At 44.4% G+C, this 16,461-nt stretch overlaps 1 protein-coding gene across 1 annotated transcript in view; it reads right to left on the bottom strand.

Moving 5' to 3' along the window:
- Window positions 1-12,986, bottom strand: part of LOC310869941 (heparan sulfate glucosamine 3-O-sulfotransferase 6-like) — a gene marked incomplete at its 3' end in the record, with an annotated part of 44,639 nt that extends 31,653 nt beyond the window's left edge. Inside the window, exons 1-2 of the mRNA XM_083780932.1 lie at window positions 12,392-12,986; window positions 10,654-10,919 (exon numbers count right to left, since the gene is read on the bottom strand). Of these exons, the coding sequence (XP_083637058.1) occupies window positions 10,654-10,919; window positions 12,392-12,844 (719 nt within the window). The 5' untranslated portion in view covers window positions 12,845-12,986. The remainder of the gene's footprint in view (window positions 1-10,653; window positions 10,920-12,391) is intronic.
- Window positions 12,987-16,461: the final 3,475 nt, after the last annotated feature.

Genomic DNA, 16,461 nt, shown 5'->3' with positions numbered 1-16,461 from the left:
ATGTTTTGTATTAATAATAATAATAATAGTATTGGAAAATTGGAAAAGTACAAAATACAGCCACATTGTACTTAGGTACAGTACTTTAGGCAATGTACTTACCGGTAGTTACTTTATACACTCCTCCCTCCCACACATACACAAACACACACACACACACACACACACACACACACACACACACACACACACACACACACACACACACACACACACACACACACACCGCTGCTACACGGGGGTCACATGCGAACAGCGGATGCAAAACAGATCCCCCTGTGATGGCGTTTTGTTGTGATATCCTATTGTATTCAGTGACAGTGACAGCACACACAGGCTATAGGTCGACTGACGTCACCGCTCTGCCCAGGAGGGGAGTCGTCTTTCCGATGACCTCAGCTCTGTCAGGGCCCGGTTGCGGAAACACCTGAGACAAATATCTCGTCGTCCCCCCCTCCCCAACGCCCCGCTATTGTTTTCTTAATCCTCCCATTGTCAGCTTCCCCCGGGCCTGGCGAGCCTCCAAAGACACAACAACAATAACACAGGGCGCGACGCGGCGTGTTTTCACACCTCAGACAGACAGACACGACACGACAAGACAAGACAAGACAAGACAGAAGACAAGACAGAAGACAAGACAGAAGACAAGACAAGACAAGACAAGACAGAAGACAAGACAGAAGACAAGACAAGACAAGACAAGACAAGACAAGACAAGACAAGACAAGACAAGACAAGACAGAAGACAGAAGACAGAAGACAAGACAAGACAAGACAGAAGACAAGACAGAAGAAAAGACAAGACAAGACAAGACAAGACAAGACAAGACAAGACAAGACAAGACAAGACAGAAGACAAGACAAGACAAGACAAGACAAGACAAGACAAGACAGAAGACAAGACAAGACAAGACAGAAGACAAGACAAGACAAGACAAGACAAGACAAGACAAGACAAGACAAGACAAGACAAGACAAGACAGAAGACAGAAGACAAGACAAGACAAGACAAGACAAGACAGAAGACAGAAGACAAGACAAGACAAGACAAGACAAGACAAGACAAGACAGAAGACAAGACAAGACAAGACAGAAGACAGAAGACAAGACAAGACAAGACAAGACAAGACAAGACAGAAGACAGAATACAAGACAAGACAAGACAAGACAAGACAAGACAAGACAAGACAAGACAGAAGACAAGACAGAAGACAAGACAAGACAAGACAAGACAAGACAAGACAAGACAAGACAGAAGACAAGACAAGACAAGACAAGACAAGACAGAAGACAAGACAAGACAAGACAAGACAAGACAGAAGACAAGACAAGACAAGACAAGACAAGACAAGACAAGACAAGACAAGACAGAAGACAAGACAAGACAAGACAAGACAAGACAAGACAAGACAGAAGACAAGACAAGACAAGACAAGACAAGACAAGACAAGACAAGACAAGACAGAAGACAAGACAAGACAAGACAAGACAAGACAAGACAAGACAGAAGACAAGACAAGACAAGACAAGACAAGACAATACAGAAGACAAGACAAGACAAGACAAGACAAGACAAGACAAGACAAGACAAGACAAGACAAGACAAGACAAGACAGAAGACAAGACAAGACAAGACAAGACAAGACAAGACAAGACAAGACAAGACAAGACAAGACAGAAGACAAGACAAGGCAAGACAAGACAAGACAAGACAAGACAAGACAAGACAAGACAAGACAAGACAAGACAGAAGACAGAAGACAAGACAAGACAAGACAAGACAAGACAAGACAAGACAAGACAGAAGACAAGACAAGACAAGGCAAGACAAGACAAGACAAGACAAGACAAGACAAGACAAGACAAGACAAGACAAGACAAGACAGAAGACAAGACAAGACAAGACAAGACAAGACAAGACAAGACAGAAGACAAGACAAGACAGAAGACAAGACAAGACAGAAGACAAGACAAGGCAAGACAAGGCAAGGCAAGGCAAGGCAAGACAGACAGACAGACAGACAGACAGACAGACAGACAGACAGACAGACAGACAGACAGACATCTTATTTTCTCTCGTTCGTATTAAAAAAGGTGTCATCTCCCCCCCCCCCCCTCTGGCTGATGACATCATGTCTGCATGTGGCGTTGGTCACATCTGGCCACATCTGACATTGTTGGCTCAAGCAAGGGCTTGATGAATTGAATACATCATATGATAGGACCACAATGGAAGCAAGTCCCCATGCAGGACTTTTATGTGTTGTCATTTTAGCCTATAAATGTTTTATAAATGTAGCTCCCACCTGTTTGCATTTTTGAATAATAAAGTATTCAATCAATAAATAAATAAATCACACTTGTGTGAAGTGAGGGGAGTTCTTATCATCATACATCATCACATTCCGGGCCAATCACCTTTTGGCGTCCTCACTTTTCTGTCCTCAGTTTTGGAGCCCTCAGCCAATCAAATCATCGCTATGGGGTGATTGGCTGATTGGCTACTCACACATTGGCTACTCACAAAGCTGGGCGTAGGAGAGCGGCTCAAAAAGCAGCCACTTGGGAATCAATCAATCAATCAATCAATCAATCAATCAATCAATCAATCAAGCAAGCAAGCAATCAATCAATCAATCAATGTGCATGAAGTGCACATCAATCACTTCCTATATAGAAGAATAGAGCGCCCTTCCTGCCGTCACTTCCTCGTTCCCTCCATTCCCCTGGTTCACGGAAGTCATTCCTCTCTATGGAGAATAACATGGGGTGATCTTAAGATCGTTCCATATAGAGCGGCGCAGTCCCTCCCCCTTTCAGAACAACAAACGGCCCAGGAAATGAAAACGCAATGCATTTCCCCATAGGCAGTTTTTTTTCCAATTTATTTAAAGACCTTTTAAGCGTCGTACAAAGCCAACTCTTGTCGTGACAAATCATGACAACACACACAATATTTTGGACCAAACAAAGAATTACAAAGAAGAAAAACAACAAAAAAAGTGTTGTAACCTGCCGTTTTTTTCTACTTTCTAATTCTTTGTTTGGCCCGAAATATTGTATGTGTTGTCATGATTTGTCACGACAAGAGTTGGCTTCGTACGACGCTTAAAAGGTCTTTGAATAAATTAAATAAAAACTGCCTATGGGGAAATGCATTGCGTTTTCATTTCCTGGGCCGTTCGTTGTTCTGAAAGGGGGAGGGACTGCGCCGCTCTATAAGCGATGTGGTCCAAATATAAACAATATTGTCATGGAGGTGTCTCTGTATCGTTTGCGACAGTCAGTCACACATATATGATACGGTCTGATTGTACAGTGCTCTGGATAAGGGCACTTATACATGCATATACAGTAAGTGCACTCTCACCATTTACAGTATAGGCAACATCTGGCCACATGTGCAGGTCTGGGGCCAACCATGCTGCTGCTGCTACAGCGCTATCGTTGCTAACGAACAACACTACAGCACCAGACTGAGGAAGAGGGGGGGGCAATTAAAAGAACACATGTAGCGTGCACACGCACGCACGCAGGCACGCACGCACGCAGACACGCATGCACGCACACAGAGAGCAGCCTGCTGTAAACGATGTGTGTGCCAGTGGCGTTTCCACATAAACACTCCTTGAAAGCACTCTAAAGACACGCAGGGGAGGACGAGGAACACGAAGGAAGAGGTGTGAGGATATATGGAAGGGAGAACGAGAGAGAGAGAGAGAGGGGAGAGAGAGAGAGAGAGAGAGAGAGAGAGAGAGAGAGGGAGAGAGAGAAAGAGAGAGAGAGGGAGAGAGATAGAGAGAGGGAGAGAGAGAGAGAGAGAGGGAGAGGGAGAGGGAGAGGGAGAGGGAGAGGGAGAGGGAGAGGGAGAGGGAGAGGGAGAGGGAGAGGGAGGGGAAGGAAGAGAGAGAGAGAGAACGAGAGAGAGAGAGAGAGAGAGAGAGAGAGAGAGAGAGAGAGAGAGAGAGAGAGAGGGAGAGGGAGAGGGAGAGGGAGAGGGAGGGAGAGAGAGGGAGAGAGAGAGAGAGAGAGAGAGAGAGAGAGAGAGAGACAGAGCAGACCTATAGCAGGCAGCGTGCTAAAATTGTCGGCAAAAGTGTTTCCATGTGTCTCGGCCGTTCCCAGTCGAAACTGAGTTGCTAAGGGGGTTAAAACATAGATTCAATTACAACTGAGCGCTTTCACGCTCCGCTCTGCTCTTGATCCCTTCTCATTCTGCTATGATAAATAACCTCTCGCTCATATCATGTCGTCCCGCAATACTCCAGTTTTAGGTGATAATTGCTATATACGCACCTTTTCGGTGGTTAGTAAAAACAGAGAGATGTGTTTGGGTGAGCGGTGAGTCTCTTACCACCGCGGCTCAGTGACGTCATGTTGTAGTTTTAGTAAAAACAGAGAGATGTGTTTGGGGTGAGCGGTGAGTCTCTTACCACCGTGGCTCAGTGACGTCATGTTGTAGTTTTAGTAAAAACAGAGAGATGTGTTTGGGGTGAGCGGTGAGTCTCTTACCACCGCGGCTCAGTGACGTCATGTTGTCATTTTAGTAAAAACAGAGAGATGTGTTTGGGGTGAGCGGTTAGTCACTTACCACCGCGGCTCAGTGACGTCATGTTGTAGTTTTAGTAAAAACAGAGATATGTGTTGGGGTGAGCGGTGAGTCTCTTACCACCGCGGATTCAGTGACGTCATGTTGTAGTTTTAGTCAAAACAGAGAGATGTGTTTGGGGTTGAGCGGTGAGTCACTTACCTCCCCGGCTCAGTGACGTCATGTTGTAGTTTTAGTAAAAACAGAGAGATGTGTTGGGGTGAGCGGTGAGTCTCTTGTCACCTAAAACTAGACTATGTATACGTGGTCACCTATTATCGACGCATTGTGAGCTTTTCAAATGCTTTGTAATAATAATCCAAATCTACAAAGTAACTACTATAGTAACTCAAGGTTTCAAATAACTGCAGAGGAGGAAAAGTGCAATATTCGCCTCTTCTGCGAGACGTGATGGAGTTGAAGTTAAAGTATAGAAAATCGGAAATGCTCCAGTAAAGTAAAAGTACATCAAAATTGTACTTTAAGCACTGCAGTACTTATAGTTACTTTCCACCACTGAGGTGTGATGGGAGCCTTGCCGGATCCGCACAACGCAGTGCCGTCTCCAGGCACAAATCAGCAGGGGGGGGCATACTTTTTTCCAAAGGGGGCACTTAATTTTTCAAACCCCCCCTATGTATAACAAATAGTAGCCTATTAACCAAGTGAAGCTTGAAAAAGGCTACAAGTATAGGCTACAATCATGCAGCCGCAGCAACAACAAACAAAGAAATACAAATATGTCTTCTGCATGCATATATTACCTTGTATTTCTATTAACTATTCAAATTCATTTGGAACGTATATATTTACAATAATCATGAAGTACTTATAGATTTAACATTTGTAAAATATTGGTAGGGTAGGGTAGGGTAGTCCAATCTGGACTGGAGGGGCACAAAATCCAATCTGGGGGGGCAATGCCCCCCAATGCCCCCCTGTGGAGACGGCACTGCGCTGCGCTGTCCTCTGACAAGCACATTCTCTCAGTCCTTCAGTCTCTGGGACCTTGTCCCTGCAGGAGCCTCGTGCTGATGCAGAGAAACATCTGGACGTGATCAGGAGGAGCACCAGCTCGGTCACCCAGCCCCGGCGTATATACCCTCTTTAAGGGGCCTTAACTGCACCCAAATTATATAGCTCTGCTCTCAGCCGGGTCACTTCAGATCAACTGCTATCGACATGGCAGCAGTAGTGGAGATGTAATGTGCCCCCCCCCCCCCAACCATCCTCCATGGGAAACGTAAAACCACCATCATTTTGTCAAAAGTAATAACGTGTGTGCCAGTGGTTCTCACACAATTACATGTCAAGGACCCCCAAATTGATGTGTGTTTTGCTGGCACCCCCCCCCCCCCCCACACACACACACACACACACACACACATGAAACCATTCTGTGTGGCCATATAAGAGACTTGAGATTTGTGCCCGTTGACATTTTTCAAAACTATTCCACATTATTTTCCCCCGCACATTTACAAGATTTTTCAAAAATCTCTATTAAAGGGCCGCTTCACCCCTTTTTGCAACCAGATCTTATTTGAATGATGTTTGGGAGACAAGAAACACTTTCCTGGGGTTTTTTATGTGTGGGTCATTTGTGATATTTCAGTATTTCAAGGTGTCCATGCGCTCTCCATGATGTCATGGACACTGGGCTCACTTCCTTCATGGACTACAATTCCCATAATGCTTTGGTGCACTGCTCCTCCTTGTGGACAGGGGGAGGACTGCCTTACTGAGACAACATGTAGTCCAGGAAGTAAGTGAGCCCAGGGTCCATGACATCATGGAGCCCATGGACATTTTTAAATACTGAAATATCTAAAAACACATATTACCCACATAAGGACCCCCAGGAAAATGTTTCTTGTCTCCCAAACATCATTAAAATAAGTTCTGGTTGCAAAAGGGGTGAAGTGGCCCTTTAAAATTGACTAATGGGAGGGAGGGCGCACGGGGACCGCTGGCCACGTCACTGTGCCTCACACATAACCATAAACAAAACCCCATATACATACGCCCATATATAGGCATATTATGGTGATGCGGTTGTCCAGAGAGCCACAGACAAGAAGCGACTGCTATGCCCAATAATAATTACCCCACATAACGGCCATGTGCATAATACAGCATAATGGGACCAACCCACTTCAAACTGCAGGGCACGCGCATCGGGGCGAGAACACCAAGGAATGCACCGTCCAGTCGTTTCCCATTATGTGGTTCTCCAGAACGGCCCATGATCTGACCGATATGTCCATAATTATACAGCGTATATGGGCATGCCAATATACGGTATATGCAGTGTTGATTTCGTCTGGAACTGAGACGAAAAATGTCCGTCGACTACCTTTTGTCACTGAGGAAAACTAAATGGAAACTAAATGAAAACTGTGCTATGGTGACTAAAACTATAAGACTAAATATATTGACAATTTCGTCAACAAATAAAAACTAGACTAAAATGTTAGGAAGGGACTAGTGGACAAGAGATCCAGTATAAGTCATTTTACACTTGGTTGCATGCTGAAAATAGCCGATCTACAAGCTCGCAATGTGTCGCGCTGCGACGCGTTGTGAGCTTGTAGATCGGCTATTTTTAGCTATTTTTAAATAGCTAAATTATAACATAATGTTTAAAACACCAGCTATTTTTTTTTTTAAACATTAGCTATTTTTAAATAGCTAAATTATAACAAAATGTTTAAAACACCAAAAGGGGTTCGCGCCCCAAAATAGGTCAAATAAAGGTTATGATGATGATGATACTATACACAGCACAGCGATAATAACACGCATATTATAGCAGGGCTGCATCTCGTTTGCTCGTTGCACACACATCTCAACACGCTGCCGCGTCGCAGCCAGGCTATGGAATGTTAATAGTGGGTGTCACTTTTGAAGTGTATAAATGGTGTTTTAAAATGAACGCATGCCATGATGACAAAACAGCTCCCTGGAGACCGTCGGAGCTTCTGCATTCTACATGAGAGCGTACGTACGTACCGTACATGCAGGGCCATATTGGCTAGATGATTGATTGATTGATTGATTGATTGATCGATTTATTGATACACTGATTATTTCCATGTGCTGCACACAAATAGGGCTCCATTTTCGTCACCGCTAAACCCCCTATCCCTAAACTTCTTTGCCTTTTTTATTTTTTTACTATTTTGCAAAACATTTTTGAATAGTTAAAATGGCTAGTCTACGAGCTCACAACATGCCAATGTAGATTGGCTAGTTGAAGTATTCAAAAATGTTTTTCAAAATAGTAAAAAAAAGGCGAAGAAGTTTAGGGATAAGGGGTTTAGCGGTGACGGAAAATGGAGCCCAAAGTGCCCAACACAACATTTTTAAAGCATGTTTACAGTATATTCATAATAATACATTAAATTGTACAGTGTTTCCGTCTTCTCTCCCAAGCTTGATAAATCAAATCTGCCACAAAAACGCCTTCAACAAAAAACATATCTAAAGAGATTTCATAATCATCTAACTCAAGGAAACGCAAACGTGAGACATCTTCAATAACAAGTACTTCTCTATAGATATGTCATCATGTTTATGACAATAAAACCCAAGAGTGAACTTCATTTTCAATATACTGTATTGTATACACGTCGACTTAAACTAAGACGAAAAATGCTCGTCGACTACCTTTTTTCACTGACAAAAACGAATGGAAACTAAATGAAAAGTAAGCTACGACGACTAAAACTGTAAGACTAAATATAACAATTTCGTCGACAAATACAAACTAGACTAAAATGTTAGGAAGGGACTAGTGGACAAGAGATCCAGTTTAAGTCATTTTACACTTGGTTGCATGCTGAAAATAGCCGATCTGCAAGCTGTGAGCTTGTAGATCGGCTATTTTCAGCATGTGTAAAAACACTCACTATGACGGCATCAAGGCCCGCCAAAATACATTTCAGACAACTAAATCAACTGTAGATTTAGTTGACTAAAATCGTATGACATTAAAGTCGACTAAAACTAGACTAACACTAAGACAAAATGACGTTTCAGTCCAAAGACTACGACTAAAACTAAAAGCTAAAAACCACACTGGTTTGTTGGAGGACATGTGAATACATTATCAGCCATGCACGGATCATATTGACAGCAGTCATCAGCAGCAGGTCTCCACAGGTGAGTGGCTTCATCCATTCATCCCTCCCTCCCTCCCTCCCTCCCTCCTTCCATCCATCCATCCATCCATCCATCCATCCATCCATCCATCCATCCATCCATCCATCCCTCCCTCCCTCCCTCCCTCCCTCCCTCCCTCCTTCCATCCATCCATCCCTCCCTCCCTCCATCCCTCCATCCATCCATCCCTCCCTCCCTCCATCCCTCCATCCCTCCCTCCCAGGGACGTGGAGAGAGTGTTAGAGGGGGGCAGGGGCTGAAATCCCGTAAGAGGGGGGATGGACAAAAACAGCGAAAATAGCAGATCTACAAGCTTACAAGCAGATCTACAAGCTCACAGAGCTTGTAGATCAGCTATTTTTTCCCGGGGTGCAACACATTGGATTTTTGTTTGATTGATAGATTGACCGCTGCAGCACAGAAAATAGCTGATCTACAAGCTCACAAAGCATCGTGAAAACAGCAAAATAGCACACATAAGTATACAGTACAACATTCAGGCTAAAAGGACAAGGCAAACAACTAAGTCTCAGGGGACTTGTTTCCATTGTGGAAAACAGTGGCAGCGTGTGATCTGTCATTTCAATGGGATTTAATATCCAACTCCACTTGTGGGTTTTCTGCCACAGGACAGATTTGAAAGCCAGTGATACTCAAGGCATTCCACAATAATATTGTGGAATAATATGGACACCATATTATGGTGGCCGAGTATAGAGCGTCGCAGTCCCGCCCCCTTTCATGACGACGCCAGGCCCAGGAAATGAATTCCAATGCATTTTTCCCATAGACATTTCAAAACGTATTTATTTAAAGACCTTTTAAGCGTCGTACGAAGCCAACTTTTGTCGTGACAAATCATGACAACACACACAATATTTTGGACCAAACAAATGATTACAAAGAAGAAAAACAATTAAAAAAGCGTTTTTTTATAGTTTCTAATTCTTTGTTTGGCCCGAAAAATTGTGTTTGTTGTCATGATTTGTCACGACAAGAGTTGGCTTTGTCCGCGGCGTAAACGTCTTTAAATAAATACTTTCTGAAAAGTCTATGAGGAAAATGAACGGGGAATTATTTTCCGGGTCTCTCGAGGGGGCGGGACTGCGACACTAGAATGAAGCAATAAGCCAGGAGAGGAATGGGAATGGGAATTTAATTTGTGCCGATTTGCTTGTCTACATATGACGTAAATTCACCGTTCAGTGTCATTGGGAATTAAATGTTTGTGTAAGACAAAAATCTACACTATAGCTGACTGGCGCCCCTCAAAATTAGTTAATGACACTGGCCTCTCTCTCTCTCTTTCTCAAAAAAAGAAAAGAACATCTAAAAGAGCAGATATACAAGCTCACAACGATGTTGCTATTACGTTAACTAGATCTGCTATTTACCTATCAGGGCTTATAAGCTGTTAAACAATGATTATGACAAAGTCCCAGGCGTTGGTTGAGTTTAGGCAACATAACTTATGAAACTAGAAATGCACTCTCTCTCTCTCTCTCTCTCGCCAACTTGTGCCTTGCCCACAAGTAGGCCACAGTACTTGCACGCTCTGCTTGCGCAAGTAAGCTGTTTGTAAGTACCCGTACCTCTCCAATCCTATATCAGCTGTTTGTAAGTACCTGTACGTCTCCAATCCTATATCAGCTGTTTGTAAGTACCCATACCTCTCCAATCCTATATCAGCTGTTTGTAAGTACCCGTACCTCTCCAATCCTATATCAGCTGTTTGTAAGTACCTGTATCTCTCCAATCCTATATCAGCTGTTTGTAAGTACCCATACATCTCCAATCCTATATCAGCTGTTTGTAAGTACCTGTACCTCTCCAATCCTATATCAGCTGTTTGTAAGTACCTGTACCTCTCCAATCCTATATCAGCCGTGTGTAAGTACCTGTACCACTCCAGTCCTTTGTCGTAGAAGCGGTCGAAGAAGTGCGGCTCGGCGCCCACGGCCCGGACGTCCGGGTGGATGCGCAGGAACTCCAGCAGCGCGCGCGTGCCTCCTTTCTTCACGCCGATGATGATGGCCTGGGGGAACTTCTTGGTGCCGAACGTGTTGGCCACGGGCATGCTGCTGCGGCTAGGAGGACCCCCTCTCTGCTGCTGCAGGGGGTCCACGGTGTGATGTCCGGCACCACGGGCCGCTGCGTCGTCCACCTGTGTGCAGAGGTGTAAAGTGACTATAAGTGCATCGTCACAGACCTAGGTCACAGAGGTGGGAAAAGTATACTCAGTTGTTTTACTTAAGTAAAACTACCAATACGGCAATGTAGAACTACTTCGTTACGAGTGAAAGTTATACGGAATTGAAAATGTATACTTGAGGAAAAGTACAAAAGTATTGGCAAGTACTGAAAGTAAAAAGTGCTCGTGTTGCAGAATGTCCCATTTCACAAGTTCAAGATGTGTGCCAAATCTATTGAAAATAGCCGATCTACAAGCTCACAATGCGTCGCGTTGTGAGCCTTGCGACGCATTGTGAGCTTGTAGATGGGCTATTTTCAAATCGCCGAAATGTATAAGGTTGAAGTGGTTAGCCTATACATCAAAAAGTAGGAAATAAAATATAAGTCCATCATTTTTCAGGGAACTGATGAAGGCTCATAGTCGAAATGAAGCCAATCGTAGCCAATGAGGGTGGATTATGAGAAATCAAACAAACCCGTCTTGATCACATGACTATGAAGAGCATGTGTACCGATTTGCGTGAAATTTGGATAAAATCTGAAGGAGTAATATTAGAAAATGTGTTTTACATATGTCGGCCTCCTGGTGGCGCTATAAAGAGCAAATGTGATAAACACACAATGTGTTCATGATTTGCAGCATTTTGTTTGAAACTGAGCACTCCTGCGAACTTTGGAAGCCAATCTTAGCCAATCAGGATGGAGTCTGATAAATCTGAAAGACCCGTTTCGTTGAATGGCTCTAGAGAGACTGTTTACCAATTTGCGTGATGTTTGGACAAAATCTGTAGGTGTACTGTCCAAAAACTTGTTTTGCACAAAGCGGCCTCCTGGTGGCGCTATAACAGGCCGTTCGGGAAATTGATCGATTCATCGATGGCATCCAGGGAGTATGTGTGCAAAATGTGGCATCGACCGGGTTAACGGTGCCGGAGATTAGCTGTTCACAGACGGAAGGACGGACACACACGGACACAAATATTGTACTTTTACTCCACTAACATTATTTGAAAACTTTAGTTACTATAGTTAATACTTTGTAGATTTGGATTATTTATATTAGGCTATAGTGTCATTACCCAATTCAGCGCTATACATTTTGGCCATTTGAAAATAGCCGATTTACAAGCTCAATGTGTCGGGGTGTGAGCTTTATGAGCTTTTTGTGAGCTTTTAGATCGGCTATTTTTCCAAAAAGATGTTTTAATACATTTGAAAGCATGTAAAATAGGACATTCATGCATAAAGTAACCTAAAGTTTCTACTTTTTGAGTTTTGGTAGCCCAATGATACCAATACTTTTGTACAGGCAGTCAATTTTGAAAACCGGACTTTTGTAGGATAAACTTGTAACAAAAAAGCTTTTATGCATTCTATGTTTTACACAACATGCGATGTGCACGAGTCTATAGATACTTCCCCCCCCCCCATATAGCACTGCACCTGCGTGGAGGAGAGCGCACCACCACCACCAGTGTCTCCGGCGGTGTGCGTAACGATCGCGTCCGTCTGGTTCCACTTTCTGTGCGCCGCTCGGAGGAGACGAAGAGGCGACGGCCGGGCTCGCACCAACAGCTCGTCAAACAACACGCGTCTGTTGTTGTTATTGTCGTTTCTACCGCCGTCCTCCACCGGCACGGATCCGCCATCATAGTCTCTGGGGGTGATGATGTCGTCGTCTAGCTGGACAAGCTGCTGCTGGTGCTGGTGCTGGTGGTGGTTGTTGTTGCTGTTGCTGTAGATCAGGGTCCTCGGCGCGGAGTCACACAGTCCGGTGAGGCAGTAGAGGCAGTAGGTGACCACGAGGAGCATGGTGCACAGCACGGACACGACGCGAGACTGCTGGAAGAAGAACAGCAGGGAGTGGAACAGGAACCCTCCGCCACTACATCCCATGAGTGGATCTGATCCTGCTGCTGCTGCTGCTGCTGCTGCTGGTCAACAACAACACCACCGCCACACCGGACAACCATGCTGCCTGGAGGTCCCCCTCCTTGTTCCTCAAAAATGCTGCTTTAACAATAATAACAATAATAATAATAATAATAATAATAATCCTTGATCTTGTTGTTCTGAAAACCTGTTGCGTTGCGTTGCTTTCTCCTCGGAGTCAAGAGTATAGAGAGACGTTACATGTGCAGCCATGCAGGGGGGAAAAAGATGTGTCAAAACGTCTTCAGTATAGTAGGCTGATATAGTTTTCCACAATGTGCAAGTCCAAGATGAGAGAGAGGATGAAAACTAGACGTTCACTCCCTGAGATATGTGCTCATTATTTAGCCTATACAGTAAAAGTTATGAGACGTCAGTCAGTCAGTCAGCTGTACGCTGTTAAACAAGCAACGACTGTCTGCAGTGCTGGCTGGTAGAGACTAGTGTAATCTCTCATTCAAGATTTCTCCCCCCTCTCTCTCTCTCTCTCTCTCTCTCTCTCTCTCTCTCTCTCTCTCTCTCCCCCCCTCTCTCTCTCTCTCTCTCTCTCTCTCTCTCTCTCTCTCTCTCTCTCTCTCTCTCTCTCTTCCCCTACGCCCTGTTTTACTATAGTCCCCACCCTTCCCTCTTTAAGCAATTTGGGCAAACTCATGGCTAAGTGGCTATATGGAAAGAATACAGTAGGTATATATAGTTAAATAATTAATTTCCGAGGGTAAAATGACTCCTAGAATTCATTCCATGGCGTTCCCATTATAGATTTGTTTAGGTCTATACATGTATTATAGATTTGTTTAGATCTACAAGCTCGTAGCGCGCCACTCTGCTATTTTTTAAAAATTGTGAAAATGTGGCACAAATTTGGAATATATATATATATTTTTTTAACTCAAATCTTTGCTTCTGGTCTGAAAATATGGAACAACATATTTTCAGATGGGGGTCGGAGGCCAATTACATATATTTTTTGGGGTCCTTGACATGAAATATTGAGCACCACTGATATAGAAAACATAGGTATTTCAGAAAACTGTCAGAATTTAGAAAGTATTTTTTAAAATTTTGACGTCAAGTCAATTGGTTAAATTATAGCTTATGTAGGCTATACATAAAACAGAAACAATGGCAAAATGTCACAGACAAAAACAAAAGACAAACGTTTTGGAAGTTTCACATATTAACTATACAAATTATATTGTATGTATATATGTAAAAATATATGTTTTGTCATCGCCAAAACATGCATGGATTAGTAATCATATTAACAGCGCTATGTGCAAATAAAACTGAGTTTGTGTGTGTGTGTGTGTGTGTGTGTGTGTGTGTGTGTGTGTGTGTGTGTGTGTGTGTGTGTGTGTGTGTGCGCGTGCATGCGTGCGTGTGTGTGTGTGTGTGTGTGTGTGTGTGTGTGTGTGTGTGCTGCAGAGTCAGCCATATAGAAAAATACAACTTTGACATACTAGACAAGCAAAAATGGCAAAGAACAACATGTCTACACTGAGAGAAACCAGGAGTTACAACTGAACTAATTGTTGGTTATATACAGTAGGTCCCAGAACATGTGGCCAAATTTGAATATTAGTTTTCTTCATGTCATATGAAAGCAGGGAATCAAGGCTTCAAAACAATCTAACATTACACCTAGCTACATGTAAACGTGATTGATGTGATAAGTGTTTTTTTTTTATTCATTCGGAATGGTCTCACTAATATCTACTACTGAGTAGTAGCTTACCAGTCGCTAGAGGCTGTGGCTTCCGCTGTGGTCCGTCAATGAAATGTTTCCCCGCCGTCCACTTCCATTGTAAGTGCGATCTTTAGCAACGTTTTTCTCTGAATCGAGCCTCAGATTGAGGTGATTGATCAGAACGTCGATGTTAGCTGTACTGAATTGTCGCTACCTCACGGTTACACAATATCCTTGCGGTTCTGATGACTTTCAAAGTTACGATGCTCACATTAGCTATACGGTGATTTTGCTTCCTGATTTTTTGGGGGAAGTGAAAGTGAAGGTTTTCATAAAATACCCATGCGTCCGGGCAGCGACAAACTGACTAGTGCCGGAGTCTTTGGTGGTTTCTGAATGGCTGAATCTCATCAAAGGTGGTCTGTGGCTCAAACACAGAATAATAACTAGAACTTCACTCTGTCGAGTGCCTACTTGCTTGTTGCACGGCCTACTAGTGTGCAAGCAGAGTGCGCAAGTAGCCTATACTGTCGACTGCTACAAACTGTCAAATCTCAGCTTCTCTGTGAAGGTTGTTGAGACGCTCGATGCTGGTGGCAATTTCTTCTAGATCTAGTCTGTGTTTGGCCGATTGCCGATCCAGGACACTTTCGTACCGATGTGCACAAAAACAGTGTGGGCAGAGGGGTAGAGGTCGATGATAATAGGTGCTAATTTGGAGACATCTGTAATTTTACCGCCCAGGAGACAAAAGGTGATGTAGCCCGGGATTACAATGTCTCTAGTGATTGAATCGCCAATTATAATGAGCTCCGGGTTATTGTCCTTGAATAACAGCCCCTTATACACAATGAGTTTTGGCCAGGCAGGTAAAGGGTTTTAATGATCAGGGGGGGGGGGGGGGGCACAGGAGCTGATTCCAGGTCAGGCATTTCCATGACTGACCCAGAGGAGGAGAGGAGTGAGTAGATTGATGATTCAGGGTCAGGGGTTCCCCTGTTACTGGTGGTGACGTCATCGCATTCCACAGCTGTTGCTAGAGTGGGCAGTGGAGTTTGAAGTGTTGAAAGTGAGTCTAGGTTGGGGGTGTTTGGACACGGGGGAAATTGGGTGGGCAGTGGGGGTGAACGGTGTCGTGTACGTTTGTGGAGGATTCTCGGGGTCAGTGATGGACAGGAGCGCTTTCGCGATTTCACGAAGCGGATCTGTTGCGCCTGGACAGCGTGTGGACTGGGAGTCGTTCGCTCCACGTTAGCATTAGCTCCCTGCTCGCCCGGGAGGGTGAGCGAGTCGAGCGACCCTTCTCCCCCTCTTCACAACGGTGGCCCAGGGAGGGGGCAGTGGAGTAGATGGCCCGGCTACGGGGGTTGAACTGCTTGGTCCGTTGGCTGTCAGCGCGTCCAACTGGGAGAGGACCGCGGACTTCCTGCGGAGGACGTCGCCCAAGAGACCCTCAATGGTATGGAGCTCGGACCTCAGACTGGACAGCTCGTCCCCACTCACAACCGGGGTAAGTGGCGCCATTCTAAGGGAAGAAAGATGAATCGCCAGTACACAGGTCTAGGAAGGTTTATCAGCCGGTGGCTATGAGCATTAGGCAAAAGCTGACGAGAAGCAACGGTACGTACACGCAGGGGCTCCAAAAGGAGCCCGATGCGGTGATCTGGAGTAGAGATTTAGATGAATACTCAGAGTGAGGAGGGTCCAGAACTGTACTTACGCACAAGGGCTCCGTAAGGAGCCCGTTGCGAAGATCAGGTCTAGCATGAAGTGGTGAAGGCTTCAGGTTGTTGTTGGTTGAGTCATCAACGTTCTCATCTGGGTGTCAGCAGCAGTGTTTGTTTGACAGCTGACCAGTTGGCAGTGAACATCGGCTAGCAGAGAGTCCGATGAT

This window comes from Protomyctophum parallelum, assembly GCF_964188405.1.
Source record: "Protomyctophum parallelum genome assembly, chromosome: 13".
Taxonomy (NCBI): domain Eukaryota; kingdom Metazoa; phylum Chordata; class Actinopteri; order Myctophiformes; family Myctophidae; genus Protomyctophum; species Protomyctophum parallelum.
This window is presented reverse-complemented; position numbering and strand designations above follow the sequence as displayed.